Source organism: Macaca nemestrina, chromosome 1, assembly GCF_043159975.1.
Source record: "Macaca nemestrina isolate mMacNem1 chromosome 1, mMacNem.hap1, whole genome shotgun sequence".
Classification (NCBI taxonomy): domain Eukaryota; kingdom Metazoa; phylum Chordata; class Mammalia; order Primates; family Cercopithecidae; genus Macaca; species Macaca nemestrina.
This window is the reverse complement of record NC_092125.1, coordinates 201,082,745-201,101,833: the sequence shown is the minus strand read 5'-3', so window position 1 is coordinate 201,101,833 and position 19,089 is coordinate 201,082,745. Positions and strand designations below refer to the sequence as shown.

Here is a 19,089-nt window from a genome sequence, read left to right as displayed (position 1 = left end):
CTGTAGTTGTCAAAATTATATCATTTCTCAGAAGGAAAGGCAGTATAGTGTAATTGTTATTAGATAAATTCTGGAGTCAGATGTGAATTCAAATCCAGGTCCTTCTACTTACTTTACTGTATGACCTTGGGTAAGTTATTAACCTGAGGTTCAATTTCCTTACCTATACAAGGACTTAATGAAAATACTAGTAGGATTGTCACAGTATTAAGTGAGGAGAGGTATTTAAAGAATTCAGCAAGTACTTGCATATAGGGATAGATAAATGTCAGGTACTGTTACAGTTATTTTCAACCCTGGCTACTACTCATAATCACCTGCGGAGATATCTAAAAATAAAGATGTTCGTATCCTGATTCCAGGTATTCTAAGTCATTAAGTCTGGGAGGAGGGAGAGGCCAAGAATCCATATCTGTATTTGTTTTTTCTTTTTCTTTTTTTAAATTTTAGAATCCATATCTTCAGAAAGTTTCCTAGATTGTTATTAGGAGCACTTTTAGAGTCGAAAATGCGATCAGATTATCTTAGAGTGTCTTGCTCAGAACCCTAGCCCAGCACATAACTAAGAAACTTTACTTTGAGTCTGTGCTGTTAATTTTTCAGTCTCAACTTGCAATGTGATACTCACATGATGACTTACCTTTCTGGGAATTTATTCTAATTTTAACTGCCGTGTCCTGAGCAACCTTGAGCTATGTCAGACAATGAGGTCCTTCTGGAGGTACAGGTCTGATGGAAACAATGAAATATAGATCCTATCCTAAATTCTTCTGGAGGAAGAAAATGTTTTTTTTTTCCTCCCCTACTTAAACATTATTCTACATTAGTTTTCCTTAGAACATTGTGTATATGGCATATATCACCATACTGCCTATGGGAATTAGGTGGCTTTGGGAGTTGGAAAGAAATAGCACTTATGGTATGGTGTTCATATAAATAAAATAGTATAAAATTTCTAAAATTGCGAGAATTGAAATATAAAATTAATATCTGATTTCCAGAAGTAAAGATTTTCTTAAAATTGTTGTGCTGGCCTTTTTTTTTGTGCACAAATAGCCATTCTAGTTGAAATAGCCTTCCTGTTTGTACTCTCCCTCTCTTGATAGAAACTACGCCCGCCGACAGAAACATCTGCAAAGATACAGTCTGACTCAGTGGGTTGACAGGAACATGCGAAGCCACCATCGGTTCCAGCGTCTCCCAGACTTCTCGTACAGTTAATTTGTCTCATGCCATCAGCAACGAAGGTCCCTATCCAGGGTCCTACTTGGAGCAGCATTTCATGTTCTTTTGCTGTTTTGTGCTTTGCCGATTTTGAATTTTATTTTTCACAGATTTTTATTTAAAAAACTCGTCACCTTTTGGAAATGCCCATTGCTGACTTGAATTTTTTGTGTGAAGTCCCTCCTGATAGTGTGTGTGTGTGTGTGTGTGTGTGTGTCTGTGTGTAAGCAAATGTTTGGTTGGTATAGTTTTTTTGTTTTTTTAATTTAAATTGAAGGTAGCTGCCTCCTGAAAGCCAGCATTAAGCCAGAACACCCAGGCTCAAGCAAAAGACCCACCTCTCTGCAAAGGCAAAGTCTACTTCTGGTACCTCAAAGAAATCATTGTTCAGTCTCCCATAAGGAAGAGATTCTTTACCAGGCTGTGAGCCAGTGTTACATGACTTGTGAATGGATATAAGTTACTTTTAACAACCCCTCTTACTTTTTTATTTGAATCCTCTGAATACCTGTCAGTATTTTAAAGTTGGCAATCCAGGACATTATAAGTAGGATGGAGCAGGAGAAAAATCCTATTGAAGGGACAAATTAAAATAGTAAATCCTCTCCTCTCCCTTCTGTATGTACTAGCTGCCTTGATTTTTTTTTTTTTTTGGTTGGGGGCGGGTTTTTTTTCATTCTTTATTGAACTTATTTTGCACAATAGTGTTTACAAATCTTATACATCTTACTTTGACAGAAGACTTATAATACCTTGTGGTTTTGAGACTGGTTGTCTCCTTTGCCTTTCTTCAAGGATTTTCCTTTTTCTTTTTACCCCACAGTGACCACTCTGCTCGTTAGGATTCTAGTGGCAGTATTTTTGTAACCTGTTAGACATGGATATGCCTCTTCACGATGGCCTCCTTGCTCTCTTTAGAGCTGCCCACCCAGAGTCTTGACTCTAGGGCAGGCTAGTGCTATTGTGGTATCAGTTGGTATTTAGTTTCATTTGCTGGACCCCAACTTTAAGTATGAGTGTTAGTTAGGGAGCCTCCATTCTGTGGAAGAGTGTGGAAAGGCACTCTTTTGTCTCCATTATTAGTTAACAAGAGGTGTCTTTAGACCCTAGATGTTACCATCTCATTTGGTCAAGCCCCTGATACCTAGTTTCACATAGATGCTAACGTGGATGTAATATAGTTGTGACTAAGCCTATGCACAAAAAGCATTACCTGATCTTAAGGTTTGGTATTCTAACCAAAGTTGACAGACTGCATCTGTCTTAATGGATATCTTAGAAGTTGGTTATTCTTTTTCTTTTTTCTTTTTTTCTTTTTTTTGAGACGGAGTTTCACTTTTGTTGCCCAGGCTGGAGTGCAATGGCGCGATTTCCACTCACCACAACCTTCGCCTCCTGGGTTCAAGGGATTCTCCTGTCTTAGCTGGGATTACATGCATGTGCCACCATGCCCGGCTAATTTTGTATTTTTTAGTAGAGACGGGGTTTCTCCATGTTGGTCAGGCTGGTCTCAAACTCCCGACCTCAGGTTATCCGCCCACCTCGGCCCCTGAAGTGCTGGGATTACAGGCATGATCCACCGTACCTGGCCAGTTATTCTCTACAGATAGCTGTAGACATCATTTTGGGAAGTTTTGCAGTCTGGCATTTGTGCTGTTGTTCATTCTCTGTGAAGGTTGTTCATAGTTGCTGTAGCCTCTGTCTGGTTTTGTGATTTCATCAATCCCATCTTTCTGTGTGAGTAACGCATCCTAAACATCCTACCCCACTTTAGAAACTGACTTGGGGAAAGCTTGGTCATTTAAGCCAACAATAAATTTGGGTGAATGTCCCTAAGTGTTTACTGTTTTTACCCAGTCAAGGATTTGCTTTTCCTTGAACATTTGGTTTAAATTCTGGGGCCAAAATGCAAAGGAGAAGTTCTATTCAAAGGCAGTTGTCGAAATCTATTATTTTAGTTAGCCTACTTGGCATTTACTACATCGGTCACTTCTCCAGGCTGCCCTAAATTAGGTTGGTGGAGTGAGACATGCCAAACATCCACCTTTGGGACCACAGCATAGTTAAAATTAAATGTAGTTGGAATAGCTAGCATTGCAGCTGTCTAGTTCCCTACAGAAAACCCAAGGAGTGAAGGGACAGGATTTTGCTTAGGCAAAAATCTAAGACTCATGTTCTTACCTTCCTGGTACATGTGGTTTTGAGACTGAATGTGTAATAGGAGCACTGCCTTTGCCAAATCAAATGAGTGACAGGTTAACTAGAAAATGTGACAATCACATTTCCTCTTAGCTCAAATAATTCTGTTTTTCCAAAGCTTTAGCAGCTTAATTAAATCTGTTGGACTGGGGGAGGAGAGAGCTGTTCTCTAGTGGTTAACATGGTATTCTTTAAGAAGAAAAAACAAAGCCAAAGAAAACTCATTATCTGGCATGTTCGCCTTAAAGATGGTAGTGGGTAGAATCTGGAGTTTTCATCTCTTTTCAAAGCTGGGTATCTCTTATATTTGGTGTTGGCCTCTAAGTCTAATATTGCAGTTGGAATTCTTGCTGTATTATTTTTTAAGTAAGTGTTATGTGCATTTAACTGCTTTCTTCATCCATGATGACATTCCCACCATGGGGGTCTTGACAAAGCAGAGTAAAAATATGCTGTTTACATTGTTTACTTATAAGTAAGGAGCCTGAAATAACCTGTAGTTTCTAATGCAGGCCCTGATTTACTTGCGTTGTCAGTTTCAATTATGAAACTGAAGTTTGGTGCCTCCTCTTTATCATGTTTTTTCTCTTGTAGCAGTTGTGTTTAATGTCATTAAAAAGAAATAAAAGTTCTTCGTCAGTGACATATGTACTGTGGCAGTCTGTCGTAGGCTTCGATGGAGGGTTATTTGCCTTCTTCCTTTGCGTAGGTAGGTTAGTGGGGTGGGGAGGGGGGCGGCAGTTAGTAGAATGTGGTACTGGGAAGGCGAGGGTGCTTGCTCCCTATTCTTTTGAAGGTAAATTACAGTGTTGAGAAAGGTGTTCTAGCAGTTAAGAAATGTTGAAATTGATTGGGATTTGCAGCTACATATGGTGCATGTCAGGAACCTGACATAGGGAGAGCCTGAAATATCATTATGCCTCAGTTTTTGCAGAGGGGGAAGATGGCTCAGCCCTGATCAGGCAGGCATTGCCTTTTATTCCTTCCCATGGCTGTGTGGTTGGCCTCCCTATTTCTGCTTCTCCAGAGCTAGCACTGATTAGGGAAGAAGCCATGCTATCCCAGAGCATTCTCTCTTTGAAGGGGATGTAAGAAACCAGAATCAGTGATACAGAATTGATGGTTGTTCATAACCCAGTTTCTCAAGAAACTGCGGCTCCTAAAAACTGGGTGAAGGTTGGATAAGTGTGGGTAGATGTGGGAGACATAGTGTTCCTTAGATCCCTTTCGTGAACCAGAGCTTCTTAGACTTACCCCCAGAAGCAAGGAGAAAAGGGAAGGTAATAATAACTTGTCACCTATGTTAGCCAGTGCTTTAAAAATCTGAGTTCATGCTGACAGAACAAGTAACAACATGTTTAGCCATGCTGTCTGGCCTGCTGTGCTATAAGTTTTGTCTATAAATTCTAGATAAAATATAGTATTGAGTCCATGCAAAAGACTCAATATAAGTTTGCTAAGTACTCAGCAACTTGACATTCTTGTCTCAATCTGAGGTACTCTCCTTAACCTATGCATATCTGTTTTGTTCCTATCAGGTGTAGATAGGATCTTTTGTTCATTTTACATTACGGAAAAGTGAAGAGGAAAAGGAGAAATGGACCTTCTCCAAGAGGAAGGGGGTCGTTCTCTGATTAGCCTATTTTGAGCTTTTATTGGAAGAAAAAACCCAACCACCTAAAGCTAGAAAGTGGAGTTCCCTGCTTCTCTTAGTATTCTGCTTTTCTAAGAGAAAACAATTATTCCTAAGCTGATTTTAGTGTATGCTTGGTTTGTATGCCAGAGCACCTGTCAGGAAAAAAAAAAAAAATTCCACTTGTCACAGGAAGTATCAGCTGGTCAGTGGTGGAATTCCTAAATGAACAGGCTCCCGCCTTGTCCTTCCTCCCCACCTGTCTTCCCCCTGTGACAACTGGAACATGCCATAGACGGAAAATCTGGCCCTCCCCAGCACCCATTGAGAAGGGGGTGGAATATAATATTTTGGATAACCTTTAAAGCAGTCTAAGTGATAGTCCTGAAATATATCACTAAGGAACTATTTGTTTTGAGAAAGCGCCTCGCTGTGTTGCCCAGGCTGGAGTGCAGTGGCGCGATCTTGACTCACTGCAGCCTCCGCCTCCTGGGTTCAAGTGGTTCTCATGTCTCAGCCTCCTGAGTAGCTGGAATTACAGGTGTGCGCCAACACTCCTGGTTAATTTTTGTATTTTTAGTAGAGACAGGGTTTCACCACGTTGACCAGGCTGGTCTTGAACTCCTGGCCTCAAGTGATCTGCCCCACCTTGGCCTCCCAAAGTGTTGGGATTACAGGCGTGAGCCACTGCACCTGACTAGGAACTATTTGTATACAAAGTTTTCCTTCAACTTCAAGTCACATTTGAAGGTTTGGCAATATTTTGTACCGATGGAGCTTGATGGAGCTGGGCAAGGGAGGAGGGTGAGCAGGGTGTCCCATTTATAGAAGCAATTTGTTCTTGGAGGCTACTTCTTAAACGCAAATTCCCGTAACCGTCACATAGGTTTAAAGAGAGTCAGAAATAAATCGAAAGCATCATATTAATGGGTTGGTGAGATTTTGCACATTTTTGTTAAGGGTTGAACCAAAACTCTTAAAAATGGATTCTTGAGAAGGCCCATTCTGAAAAACTAGGGGACAAGAGTAGGAGGAGAAAAGGACTCTTGCCTCATAGAAACACTCACCAGTCTATCTTCCTCCCCTCAGACCCTGAGGTTTCCCTCATGCTCCTAGGAGGATGCACCTTGGCTCCTATTGTAGGAAGTAGGTAGAGTCTGGGAATCTTCTAAATTCTCTGTTTTTGGCAGATAAGGACACCAAGACCTAACCTCAGAGAATTAACTTGCCTGAGGTGTTAGGTGATTACAAGGCAGGGTCTCCTGCTTCTCAGACCAACATTTCTCCCACAGGCCTGTTGTAGTCTGCAAGTGAGGTCTCTTGGTCTCAGAGACCTGCCTGTGCCTTTCCACAGTTAGGAGAAAATGTCCGTGGATCTATGTGATGGTGGTGAAAAGATCACATCCCAAGTCTAGCTGTGTAGGGTTCGACTTTGCAACTACAGTGATTCAGGGAAGGCTCAATTGTTACACAATTGGGAGTTTAGGGAGGTAATTAAAGGTAATGGAGTTTTATCTAAGCCAAGAGTGTTACCTCTTCTTCTGTCATACCCTTTATGATGTACCACAGGCACAGATTAAGTTGAAGACAGGAAACCCCCATTAGCAGAGCTCCCTGAGCCCCACTGACTATACTATACCTAGTGCTGACTTCGGGGCTTTTCCATCATTTGGCACTAGATGGGTACAGAGGGCCTAGGAAATACCTCTTTGAGATTTGGCTTAGAGTTTGGTGTGCAACTCAGTTTCCTACTTTGCTGTGCAGCCTCTAAAACCTCCTTTCCGGGCCGGGCGCGGTGGCTCAAGCCTGTAATCCCAGCACTTTGGGAGGCCGAGACGGGCGGATCACGAGATCAGGAGATCGAGACCATCCTGGCTAACATGGTGAAACCCCGTCTCTACTAAAAAATACAAAAAACTAGCCGGGCGAGGTGGCGGGCGCCTGTTGTTCCAGCTACTCGGGAGGCTGAGGCAGGAGAATGGAGGGAACCCGGGAGGCGGAGCTTGCAGTGAGCTGAGATCCGGCTACTGCATTCCAGCCTGGGTGACAGAGCCAGACTCCATCTCAAAAAAATAAATAAATAAAATAAAATAAAAATAAAACCTTTCCCTCTGCTTTCAGAACCTTTTAAAACAGTCAACTCCAAGCCCTGCTCATCGGACATTTTCTTTTTTTTTTTTTTTTTTTTTTTGGGACGGAGTCTCGCTGTGTCGCCCAGGCTGGAGTGCAGTGGCGCGATCTCAGCTCACTGCAAGCTCCGCCCCCTGGGTTCACGCCATTCTCCCGACTCAGCCTCCCAAGTAGCTGGGACTACAGGCGCCCGCTACCACGCCCGGCTAATTTTTTTGTATTTTTAGTAGAGACGGGGTTTCACCGTGTTAGCCAGGATAGTCTCGATCTCCTGACCTCGTGATCCACCCGCCTCGGCCTCCCAAAGTGCTGGGATTACAGGCTTGAGCCACCGCGCCCGGCCCGGACATTTTCTCTCCAAGCTCTTCCTGGCTCTGGACACGAAATGTTCGAGGTGCCCCATTTACTGGTTTTTGCTCCTTGGCTAATATCATTACTCTTTCAGTCTGCTGTTGGGATCATAATGGTGTTCCTTTAACAGCCTATAACAGCAGGCTGTGAATACTGAGCTGCAGAAAGCAGCTTTTGCTGTTCCCCTTCACTCCTTCCTTACCCTAGGGAGAAACAAGAATTGCATTCCTTTGGCCAGGAAAAGCACCCAGCCCCATCCAGTGGGGAAAACCCTTTGTTTTAAAAACTGAGTACCAGCCTGCATACCTATCTAGTGAGGCAGCCCAAGCTTGGTTTGGGGGAGCCTCAGTCATAGGATGATGGAGCAGCTATTTTCTTCTCCTACACGTGCACCCCCATCTGTTTGAGATTCCCTTCCAACTCCAGCTTGGCTGGCAGGCATGTCCCTAAGAAGCTGCAGGCCAAAATGGAGAGAGAGAACTGACTCCCTCCTCCACACATCCTGACTTGCTGCCAATTGCCAGAAAAAGAGGGCAACATTTGGGCATTTACCAGAAGACAAGGATGTGCCTTTTCATTTGTCTTTTTATTTTACATTTAAAAAGTGGTTATTGCTCTAAGTGGATCAGAGGTAAGGACCTCTCCCCTAAGGAGCTTTGGCCTTGCAGCCCCATTCAGCAGGGATGGAAGTCACAAGACAATGAGTGGAGCCTCATGCCCTCCCATGAGGAAGCCCTTAGTATTGCTGACATCTGCCCTTTATCCTGTCTCTCCTCCCCAGTGCTGCCACACTTGGGCAAAGCAGAGTGGTGGCAGACCCAGCCTTGAGAGCTCTTGTAGACCGGAAGGAAGGGGCGGTCATTGGGTGATGGCTTCTGGCGCTCTGGCTTGGGGACCGATGCTCTTACTCATTTCAACAAATATTTACTGAGTACCAGGCTTGTGCTAGGTGTGGTTCACCCACACCCATCCTTGGCCGCCAATGGAAGATGCAGAGGTCCACCTCTTCCCATGCAGGTATCTGGCAGCCATAACTCGTCAGTCCTAGGGAAGAGTCTACCTTCCCTCATCAAGCACCATTTTTTTAAGCCAGAAAGGGGCAGTGGAGAGAGAGACCTGTCACCTCACACCACTCAGGCTCTAAGGAAGGACATGAGGACCCTGGGTAACTTTCACGGAACCCTGGATGAGATGGCAAGATATGAAGACCCCAGAGGCCAGTGTGATAGCCAGGACTGCTCTTCCTGTCTGTGGTGAATGGCTCAGGCCTGCCTTCCAGCAGCTTCCACTCCAGAAGGGGTGTTTTAGTAACCCCCAGAATGCCAGATGTGATGTGACTTTTCAGCTGTCCAAGCTAGCATTTCTCAAATTCCAAGAGATACTTCCTAAATAAATTAGACCAGTACCTTCCGGGTCTTCCTAAGACCCCAAACTGATGATCTTACAGTCATAAGGGTCAAAGAAGATAGAGGATGCAGGCAACCAGCTCAGTCTTCGGGGGAATCTCTCTGCCCTCTAGAGTGCGGCCTTCGGATTTTTGTTTTCCAAAAGAGACAAACCAGGTAATATCTTACACACTTGCAAAGGTGTGTATCACACCACAAACATGTCCTTGATGGCTGGATCCAAAAAAGGCTTGATGGCAGCCATGATCCTGCATGGCAGGCAGCCCCACAGCTTCTCTGATGTTCCTTGGTCTGAAAGACACAGCTTGCGTCAGTCCTCGTGCTTGTCATCTCCCAGGGCTTTGTGCATTTTCTCAAAGAGGAAGCCAGTCCAGGAGAGGCGAGGAGGCAGAAGGCTGTGTCTCATGCAGCTTTGCCTTTTCCAGAATGGGGCCAGGCCTTTTAGTTTTGTGGCTTATTTTTATTTTATTTATTTTTTGCAGAATTTGGGTTTGTAGTTCAGCCTCCTTCATCTGACTAGGGCAAGGAGAAAAGAAAACTGCAGCTAGCTGTCCCTCCTCCCCGCTGCTGCAGTCGTCCCGCTCCCTGTGCCCGTGGGCCCGGGGACCAGCTGAGAAGAAAAATGGAATCCTTCTCTCTGCAGACAGGCAGTCACGCTTCAATGATGTTCACTGAGGGCTTGTTTGGAAACTGGGAGGAAAAAAATGAGAGAAGCGGCCAGGACTAATTGAATAGACTTCTTGCAAGGCTGGAAACAGAGGACAGAAGAAGGAAGGGAGGAGCAGCAGGGCTGCAGCCTAAATAAGCCAGGCTCTTGTCCCTTGTGGAAGGAAAAGAGAAGCCCTGCCTGGATGTCTTGTCTTTCTGCCTTTTCAAACCCAGCCTTCAGCCTCACTCAACTGAATGGCCAAGACTGGGTCCTGGGCCCATGGCCCCTGGCACCCAGTTTACCCCCAGCAGTCATCCCTCTGAGTGCAGCCTCAGCCACTGACATTGTTGAGGTGCTTCTGGAGATGGGGGTTAATAAAAGGCTTCAGGAAAGTGCTCCAGAGAGAGGACAGTAAGCCAGAGGGTACAAGGAGATGGAGGGAAGAGGAGATGTAGAGAGGGCCAGATGTTTGTTGGATAATCATCGTCAGAACCATGAGATCATGAGATCCTCTCACATTCTCTACTGTCTGTCTTCTTAGCTGCTCAGGGCAAGCACTGAAAAGGTTTTCATATCTGTTTTACAGAAGAGGAAATCAAGGTACAGCAGTAAAGCACCTGCCCAAGGTCACAAGGCACAGCAGGAGCAGGAACGAGCCAGATACCCCATTCCTGTTGTCCCGCGCCAACCAAGAATTCTGCCCTCCCCATTCACTGCTTTTTTTTTTTTTTTTTTTCCAAATCACCACTGGCCCCTGGCACCCTGCAAAAGGAGAGGATCCAAAATCAACTTGCAGTGTCCCTGTGTCACACAGGCAGCAGCCAAGTCTGGCTCTGCCCAGCTGTCACCATGCCAGGCCCTGAGCTGACCCCCTCTTCAGTCCAGGGATTACCAGAGCACAAGGCACAGGGTGGCCCACCCAGGCCCAGGTCTTGCCCTCACCTTGCTGCGGAGAAGCCCCCCGCCCTGGTGCTCTGGTGTGCTGGTTTCTGATGCACTCTTGGTTTTTTCCTTGTTGTTATTGGGTTCATTGTCCTTGATGATGTCATACTGGCGGCAGAAGAGGGCGATGACACCTGAGGGGGACAAGTGAGCAGTCAGAGGCCAGGGCCTGGGTTCTTGCCTCGCCTGCTTCTTTCCCACTAGTGCTTGCCAATGGTCTCTCCTGATTGTGCCTCACCTGCACTACTGTAGCACCCTCCCTCTGCCCTCTGGCTCCTGTTTTCACCTGTGCCCTCATGAGCCACCCCTTTCACTGCTGCTAGGCTGATCTTCCTACAATATGAGTCTGATCATATCTCCTCTCCTCCTTTCCTTTAAACCTCTGACAACGGCCAGGCGCGGTGGCTCACGCCTGTAATCCCAGCACTTTGGTTTTGTTTTTTATTTTGAGATGGAGTTTCACCCTTGTTGCCCAGGCTGGAGTGCAATGGCGCCATCTTGGCTCACTGCAACCTCCGCCTTCCAGGTTCAAGTGATTCTCCTGCTTCAGCCTCCAAAGTAACTGGGATTACAGGCATGAACCACCACGCCTGGCTAATTTTGTATTTTTAGTAGAGATAGGGTTTCTCCACGTTGGTCAGGCTGGTCTCGAACTCCCGACCTCAGGTGATCCGCTCACCTTGGCCTCCCAAAGTGCTGAGATTACAGGCATGAGCCACAGTGCCCGGCAATCCCAGCACTTTGGGAAGCCAAGGTGGGCGGATCACGAGGTCAGGAAATAGAGACCAGCCTGGCCAACACGGTGAAACCCCGTCTACTAAACACACAAAAAATTAGTTGGGCATGGTGGCAGGTGCCTGTAATCCCAGCTACTCAGGAGGCTGAGGCAGGAGAATAGCTTGAACCTGGGAGGTGGAGGTTGCAGTGAGCCGAGATCACAGCACTGCACTCCAGCCTGGGCAACAGAGTGAGACTCTGTCTCAGAGAAAAACAAAAAAACAAACAAAATCTCTAACAGCTCTGGTTTTCCTTGAGGGGAAAATAGAAACAATAATAGCATTTGTTGAACTTGTGCCAGGCCCTGTGCTGTGCCCTGACATATTCTATCTCACTTAATCCTCACAACTCTGTGAGGATACCTATTATTATCATTCCCAGGGTACAAGTGAGGACACTGATATAGAGAGAGTTTCACTAACTTAACTCAAGGTCACACAGTGGCAGAACTAGGACATAAACTCCAGGGCCTGCAGTCTGTTAAATGCTTAGTTTTATCAAACTAATAATACATGAACAGAATGATTTTTGAAAGTCAGACAGTATTAAGGCAGCCAACTCCAGTCCTTCTAGGTGTTTTCCCAATTTTACCTCTATATTTAGAATGTTATTTCTTGATCTATTTTAGAAATCTGTTGACTTCCAACCAGGGCAGATAAAGCATCACAACTTCCTCTACTTCCCTCCCTATTATCCTAACAGAATTACATCACAATTTTGGGTTAATTCACTATGTTTATATTGTTATGATTATATAAATACTGTCTGTGCCAAATCTAATAACGCACCATAAGCAAACCTCCTCTTTTGTACAACCCTTTGTTTTTGCCTCATTTTTCCAAGTGCCTGTTATTCTGTGTGCCTAAGGAACATTTTTTTCCAAATGCTTCTACAATACAGCCTGCCTTTTCAGCCACCATGCTAATAAAGCTTTAGCATAATATTCAAATCCCTCAAAAGACTCCAGTCTACAGCCTCGCCATCCTTTACTCCCCCACGTTCCACCTTCTCTCTTGGATTGCAGCTGCCCTGAACCAAACTGAACTTACTTTATTTCTTGAACATACCATGCCCTGAACACTATTCTTCTTTTGGCTGCCTGGTGAACTCCTATTTATCCTTCAAAGCTCAATTCCCATGTTATCTCCTCTGTGTTTTTCCTGATTTCTAACCCACAGTTATTTCCTCTGCTCTCCTACATGATACTATCATAGCATTCATCACATTGGATTATAGTTAAGTTCAGCCCAAGAAAATGAAAAAGAAAAATTTAGAAGAGTAAACGAGAAGAAAAGAAGTAAGTTCGGGCCTGGCTTCGCCCAGACAGTTCTTTGCAGGCACAGGGGTATTCTTAGTCATGATTGTAGCACTACTGTTTGGGCTGGAGTGATTGTTCAGTAAATGCTGGTTGAATTGAGTACAAAGATGAATGAAACTTGGCCTTTACCAGCCTGGGCAACATAGCAAGGCAAGATCCCATCTCTACAAAAAATAAAAATTTAGCCAGGCATGGTGGCACATGTCTGTAGTCCCAGCTACTCAGGAGGCTAAGGCATGACGATCACTTGAGCCCAAGAGGTCAAGTCTGCAGTGAGCTGTGATTGCACCACTGCACTCCAACCTGGGTCTCAAAAAACAAAACAAAACAAACAAAAAGCTTGGTCTTCATTCTCAGGGAGCTCACAGACCACAGGTAAAGGAAAGAGACAAAAGCCCAACTAACTTACATATGAAAGGCTAAAGAGAGGAGTGAACAGTATGCCGTGGGGGTGTAGAAGCAGGAGGGCCATTCTAATGGACGGATTGAGGGAGTTTTTACCGTGGCTGTCTTGCAGCCATGGTGCCTGGGTCTAGAAGGGTGAGTAGGTTAGGAGAATGTCCCAAGGCCAGGCAGTGACTTCCCCTGAGCTTCCCAGGCCTGGACCCCTTGGAGGCACAGCACCCCAGAAGAGGAAAAAAGGGCTGTAGCCATTACCAGAGGTAAAGGGCCTGTGGAAGTGTCCAGCCCCAAGAAGCTGAACTTCTTCTGAGGGAGGGCAAAGGCAAGTACTCATTTAATCCTATAAGGCAGCTAACAATATGCTGGTTTTTTGGTGAAGAGTGAGGTAGAGGAGGGGTCAGATCTGGTTCCCAGAACTGTCGTTGGCAGGACTTGGAGACTTTTCACCTTAGAGATGTCCAAACCCCTTACCCTTTGTATTCATGAGAGAAGGGGCTGGTCAGAGTTCTCCATTTCTCAGAGGCTGAGGGAAGAAAAAGGACCCGGGGACCAGACTCACCTGCCCACATGAACAGGACCACGACAATGATCAGCACCTCGCCTGTCCGCAGCTGTTGGTTCCTCCCCATCTCTTTCATGGTTACCTCATCTGTCGGGAGAGACACTAGGTCCAGTGCTCCTTTCCTCCCTCAGCCACTCCTCTAGGGCCAAGCCCAAGACAACAGTGCTGATTTCTACAGGTGCCCACACATCTAGTGTACATTCTAGAATGCACTGATGGCTAATTGGGGTGGCAGTGATAGGACCGAGTCTAAAGGGAGTTTATATGCCCAGCATCTTGTTGGGGACTAGTGTGAACCCTCTCTCTCTCAGGTACTGCTTTACTTGCCAGCAGGGGGTAAGGGGAAGGAGACAGAGCTTTCCTCAAGCCACCCACTGGTCTGGTCCTGACCACCCCTCACCCCACCCCATCCCTCTTAACAGTGACCCAGGCCTGCCTTTGTTCTTGGAGGCCATCTTCTCAGCCTCACGCGGGGTCTTGAAGAGCACAGGCTCACTGGCTGGGCTTTGGCCCTGAATGGAGATGGCCTGCACATGCACTATGTACTCCGTATCCTCCTCCAGGTCCCAGAGGGCACACGAGCGGGTGGTGGTGTTCACCTCCTGGATGAAGCGCAGCATCCGCACATCCTTCTTCTGCAGACAAGCGCCGGTCACTGCTGTCAACACTCGGTGACCAGCCCCGCTCCTGCCCACCTCCCAGTGGTGACAAAGCCTTTACATATACAATCTTCATTCCATCACCTCCGCTATCAATATCTCCATTTTACAGGGAAGGAAACAGGTTCAGAGAGGTTAGGGAAGTTGCCCAAGGCCACGTATCTAGTAAGCACTGGAGCTAGGTCCTAAATGCAGATGTCTCTGAGATCAAAACCATGCCCTTAATTTCTGTGTTCCACTTGAAAGTTCTCGAACCCTCCCTCACTGATTCTCTTCTAGAGAATTTTCAGACATATGTCTGAATGGGGCCCCAATTTTCAGACATATGTCCAAATTGTTCATCTTCCTTGCCCCAAGTTCCTATTTCCTTTCTGTTTCTCCATCACCACCACTGCCACACTCCTACCCCCATCTGCCACTACTATCCCGATGTGTCCTTCCCCCCGAGGACAGTGGAGCATTACCTGCTGGGAGATGGCAAATCCGATGACAACTTCATCCTCCAGAACATCCCAGCTCACCACTGCAGAGTTGGCCTTGAGGTGCCTGACGGTGACGTTCACTGGGGCTGAGGGACTGTCTGGGGGACGGGGAGGCACCTAAGCCTGAACATCCCCTGTCGTGAGGCCCAGACCCACTGTCTCATAAGTAAGAAAGGGAAACCTGGGGAAGGCCTTGCAGGAGGGGAAGGAAGAAACTAAGGCCTCGATTGGGTCCAGTGACATGGCTCTCAGCTCTTCAGTGGGTTGAAGAACCAAGCCCAAGAGGCCCCAGGCTCCTCATGACTGGGATGGAAGCCCCTGCTGGCCACAGGCCGGCCCCACCAGGGGTCCAAGGCTCAAAGTGATGGGCCTGGGCCGGGGCCCTTTCTAAAGGATGGGCGGTTAGAGTTGAGAGAGTCATGGAGGGGACATAGGTGGACAGAAAGTGAAGGTTAGCTGATGAAAAGCAGACCAAAGGACTCCCAGTCCAGTGCTCTTTTAACAATACTGCCCTGTCCAAGGAGTGACCTTGAACGAAGGAGAAAGACCCAGAGATCAAGAAGTGTCAGGCTGGGGTGAGCCCTGGGCTGGGAATGAGGAGAACAGAAGTATCCCCAGAATTGTGGTGGCCCAGGCAGAATGAAGCCTGGGGAAGTCTGTGTGAGCCTCTTCTCCACTCCCTTCCAGCCCCAAGAGGCAGGTGAGAGGTGGCAGGAGAAGATGGGGTCACTCAGAGCAGTGACCCTCCATGGCGAGTGGAGAGGAGAGAACAGGTAGGGGAAGAGGATCAATGAGGAATCACTCCAAGAGACAGGAGGTAAGTGGGGGTGAGAGTGATGAGAATAGTGGGGGTCAGTGAGGAAAACCATCCAGGAGAGGGGCAGTGCAGTCACATAAGCCTCTATCTTCCAAGGGGCAGGTGCAGCATGGGGCAGAGCTGGGCCTCAGCAGTACCCCTCGCCCCACAGAGAGTGAACTTGAGGCCCAGGGAGCTGGGCCTGGCACCTGAGGGAGACAGAGCCAGACATGGAGAGGGAGGTGGAGAGACAGGACACAGACAGGTGGCGGCAGACACAGAACCAGAGGACAGAGAAGTGGGGCATCTGAGAAAGACAGATGCGAGAGAGCGCGCCCCGAACCACGGAGGGAGAGATGAGCCGGGCAGCGGCAGCCAGGAGGGACAAAGACAGAGTGGTAGGAGAGGCTGGGCAAGGACGTGCTGGCCCCATGGGGCAGGTCAGACACTGCACCAGCTCGGGTGCTGGGGCCCACCCCACGCTCTGCACTGCGCCCTCAGGTGCCAGCCCCCATCCCCTTCACACGTGCTCCTGCACAGCGGGACCCCATCTGCCCCTGCAGAGTTGGCCAGCAGGGCTTTGAGAGATCTTGGGGACACGGAGAGAGGCCCAAGGTGGGAGAACTGGTGTCCTCAGCTGCTCCCTGGGCCAAAGAAGGGAGCTAGGGAAGCTGAGGCAAAGACCTGGGGCTAGGGGAATGGGATTAGGGGACTGGGGACCACAAGACCCTAAGAAGCCCAGGGCTGAGGTGACAGGGGAGGTTAGGAAACTGAAGGACAGGTCTGGGGGTCAAGGAGGTAGGGAAGATGCTGGGGGCTGGGTTAGGGGAGCAGTGTTTCGGCCGAGACAGGAGATCCCTAGGGGGCAGGGAAAGGACCAGGGGACTCCCAGGTAGAGGAGTCTGCCCCGGCGCCGGCCCGCCGGTCCCCCGCCCCGGGCCCCCTTACCCGCCTGCACCAGCGCGAAGCAGACGCAGCCCAGCCACAGGCGGAGCGCGGCGCGGGCGCGGGGCGGCCAGGCGCTCGGCGGCCCGGGGTGCATGGTGGCTCCTCCGGCCGGCAGGCCCGGGGCGGCGCAGGGGGACGTGGCTCCGGCGCCCGGCGGCCGCTCGCGCTCGCGCTCCGGCCCGCGGCCCGGCCGCCCCGGCCGCCCCGCGCCGCCCCGCGCCGCCTGCATGTCGGCTCCGCGGACAGCAACTCCCGCGCGGCGGCGGTGGCGGCGGCCGCGTCCACGTCGGGCGCCCGGGGGGCGGGGCGCCCCCGCTGCGGGGAGAGGCGCGGGGGCGGGGTGAGGACCGGAGGGCGCCCCCACTCCCGCCCCCGCTGCCTATTCGGTCCGCTACCGGGGAGATACGGGCTTCGTGGACCCGCGGCTCCCACCCGCTCACCGAGCGGGAGCCCAGCTGGGTTCTCCGCGCTCCCGCCGCGGTCACTCTCTCGTCTGCACACAGCCCTGACTCGGCTGCCGCTTTCTGCCCTTTCCCAGGGTAGAGGGAGGGCAAGTGCCACGGAGATGCCCGTTTGAGCCCCCACCCCGAAGCGCGCCTCCCATCCCTGGGCCTAGGGATCCCTTCACTCCACTCTAGACCCGAGGCCTATGCAGCTGGGGTAGACGGGAGCAGAGGGGAGAGATCACAGTAAGGCTGGGTTGAGCAAAGAGTGCTAAGTGGACACTAGGGCTTCGTGTTCCAGTGGGGTTGGGAAGAGGCTGCTCTGACTCACTGGACTCAACTCTGTGACGCCAGGCCAGTCCTTTTCCTTCATTTTCATCCCCATAGTGAGGGCAGTAATGAGCGTCTACCAGGGGCCAGATACTATGCTGAGCTTTCTTTGCATTATGTGGCTTAATTCTCAGGGCAACTCTGTAAAGTCATACTCTGTGCACACTTTGCACAAGAGGATCCTGCAGCTTGGACAGGGACTTGTCCAGGGACCCACAGCAGAGCCAGGATTTGAGCACAGGCTGATCTGACTCCCAAAGCTGTGCTTAACTGAACTGTCTCCCCACCCAGAGTGACTTCACCCATCCGGAGATTCCTGAGATTCTAGAATTGGCCGGGGTCAGCTCCTCCCCAGCCAGAAAAGAGTCTGCAGCAATCTCTCTAAGAGCATCTCTGAGAGGGGGAGTGACTGCAGCCCCCCTCCCTCATCCCAGCCAGAGAAACAAAGTGGAGGAGAGGCATGGACCAGGGCTCAGGGCCTTTTTGTCTCAACAAGAACCCCTGAGCCCCCTCCCACGACTATCCGAAATTCCACCATTAGCGGGACTTCCCTTTGGGTCTTAAAGGTTTTCAAGAAGCCCTGGAAGGGCTAATTTTCTTTGGAAAGGGGACATCTTGCAAAGTTCTGCCATAGAAACCTCTCCATCCACCTGGTTTTACATTAAGGAAGTGGGGTCTTGCGATGGGAAGAGCTTGGTGAAAATTCACACAGTGGGTCAAGAGCAGCGATAGACAACCCTCCTCTCCTAATGCCCACCCAGGACTCCTTCGCTGGCCCTGTGTTCCTCCTTGGTCACCTTGGAAGGGGTGAGATGGAAGCGAGCTTAGGGGCTCTTGAGCAGCAGAATTTTCCTGCCCATCCCCTCAGTGCCCCCAGGCCTGCCCCACTGGGCAGGGTGACACTGCCCAGCCCCATCATTTCCCCCGCCACATACCTTGTCCTGGGAGAGCCTCAGCTGGGACCTCGACCCGTTTGGGAGAGGAGCCCCGGAGCCAGAGCACCTCTCTCTCTTTGCTCTTTGCTCTCTCCTTATTATCTTCTCTTTCTCTCTCCCCGCAGCAGCTGCCTGCCCCACCCCACCCGGCCCCGCCCCACCAGCTGCAGCTTAGCCCCTAGGGACCCCCCACCCCCCATCCATCAGACAGGAAGACAACCAGGAGGCCCGCAGGAGCAACTGGAGCCTCTTCAGGCCTCCATCGCAGGAACTAGCAGGAAGGAGAGGGTTCAGTTAGAGGACACAGAATCTACTCCCGTCCCTGCAGGGCAGAAAAGGAGGGAGGGTCCTGGTGGGATCTTGGCCTCCAGTCCAGCGCTGGGGAAAGGGGACCCTTGGCGCCATCTGCTGGCCACTTTGGGTAAAACCTAGATAGATGTAGGGCGCTGGGAGGGAGGAGATGGCAGTGCCTGAGGGCTGGAGAGAGAAGGCGGCAGAAGGAAGGGGCTTGGAGGACTGGGAGGATTTGGAGAGCTGTGGATGTGGGGGTACAGCCTTCCCAGGCCTCATGATGCATGGGGTGCTTGGGCCTTAATTCTGGGGAAAGTCCTGGTGCCTGGAACCTGGCAGACAGTGGGAGCTGGCTGGGAGGATTTAGTGGAGCCCTGGGTGAGCTTGAGAGGGAGCTCTCAGAAGCAGCCACTGCAGGCCGGGGCGCTGGCTCACGCCTGTAATCCCAGCACTGTGGGAGGCCGAGGCAGGTGGATCGCCTGAGGTCAGGAGTTCGAGACCAGCCTGGCCAACATGGTGAAACCCCGTCTCTACTAAAAACACAAAATTAGCCGGGCATGGTGGTGCACACCTGTAATCCCAGCTACTCGGGAGGCTGAGGCATGAGAAGCA

At 49.4% G+C, this 19,089-nt stretch overlaps 2 protein-coding genes across 9 annotated transcripts in view; one reads left to right on the top strand and one right to left on the bottom strand.

The window, feature by feature from the left end:
• Positions 1 to 4,066, top strand: part of S100PB (S100P binding protein) — a 44,576-nt gene extending 40,510 nt beyond the window's left edge. For all 6 annotated transcript variants that reach the window (XM_011763278.2, XM_024796868.2, XM_011763276.3 and 3 more), the window contains one exon: positions 1,107 to 4,066. In XM_011763278.2, the coding sequence (XP_011761580.1) occupies positions 1,107 to 1,221 (115 nt within the window). In that variant the 3' untranslated portion in view covers positions 1,222 to 4,066. The remainder of the gene's footprint in view (positions 1 to 1,106) is intronic.
• Positions 4,067 to 8,104: 4,038 nt separating this feature from the next.
• On the bottom strand, positions 8,105 to 16,730 carry LOC105494655 (fibronectin type III domain containing 5). 3 transcript variants are annotated; one of them, XM_011763286.2, is made up of 6 exons: positions 16,479 to 16,730; positions 14,717 to 14,832; positions 14,030 to 14,228; positions 13,591 to 13,680; positions 10,535 to 10,668; positions 8,105 to 10,167 (listed from the first exon to the last, which is right to left on the bottom strand). In XM_011763286.2, the coding sequence occupies exons 1-6, from the start codon at positions 16,705 to 16,707 to the stop codon at positions 10,162 to 10,164; spliced, it is 774 nt and encodes a 257-aa protein (XP_011761588.2). In that variant the 5' UTR covers positions 16,708 to 16,730; the 3' UTR covers positions 8,105 to 10,161. The 3 variants fall into 3 exon arrangements, with proteins under 3 accessions (XP_011761588.2, XP_011761587.2, XP_011761586.2); XM_011763285.2 differs by having other exon boundaries at positions 8,105 to 9,633; XM_011763284.2 differs by lacking the exon at positions 8,105 to 10,167 and having other exon boundaries at positions 10,174 to 10,668.
• Positions 16,731 to 19,089: the final 2,359 nt, after the last annotated feature.

Coding starts and splice junctions, on each gene's coding strand:
- LOC105494655 (XM_011763284.2), bottom strand. CDS start 16,707: ATGCAGGCGGCGCGGGGCGGCGCGGGGCGGCCGGGGCGGCCGGGCCGC. Junction 14,833..16,478: donor CTTCGCGCTGGTGCAGGCGG/GTAAGGGGGCCC, acceptor CCCGTCCCCCAG/ACAGTCCCTCAGCCCCAGTG. Junction 10,669..13,590: donor GGTCCTGTTCATGTGGGCAG/GTGAGTCTGGTC, acceptor TGTCCCCCTCAG/GTGTCATCGCCCTCTTCTGC.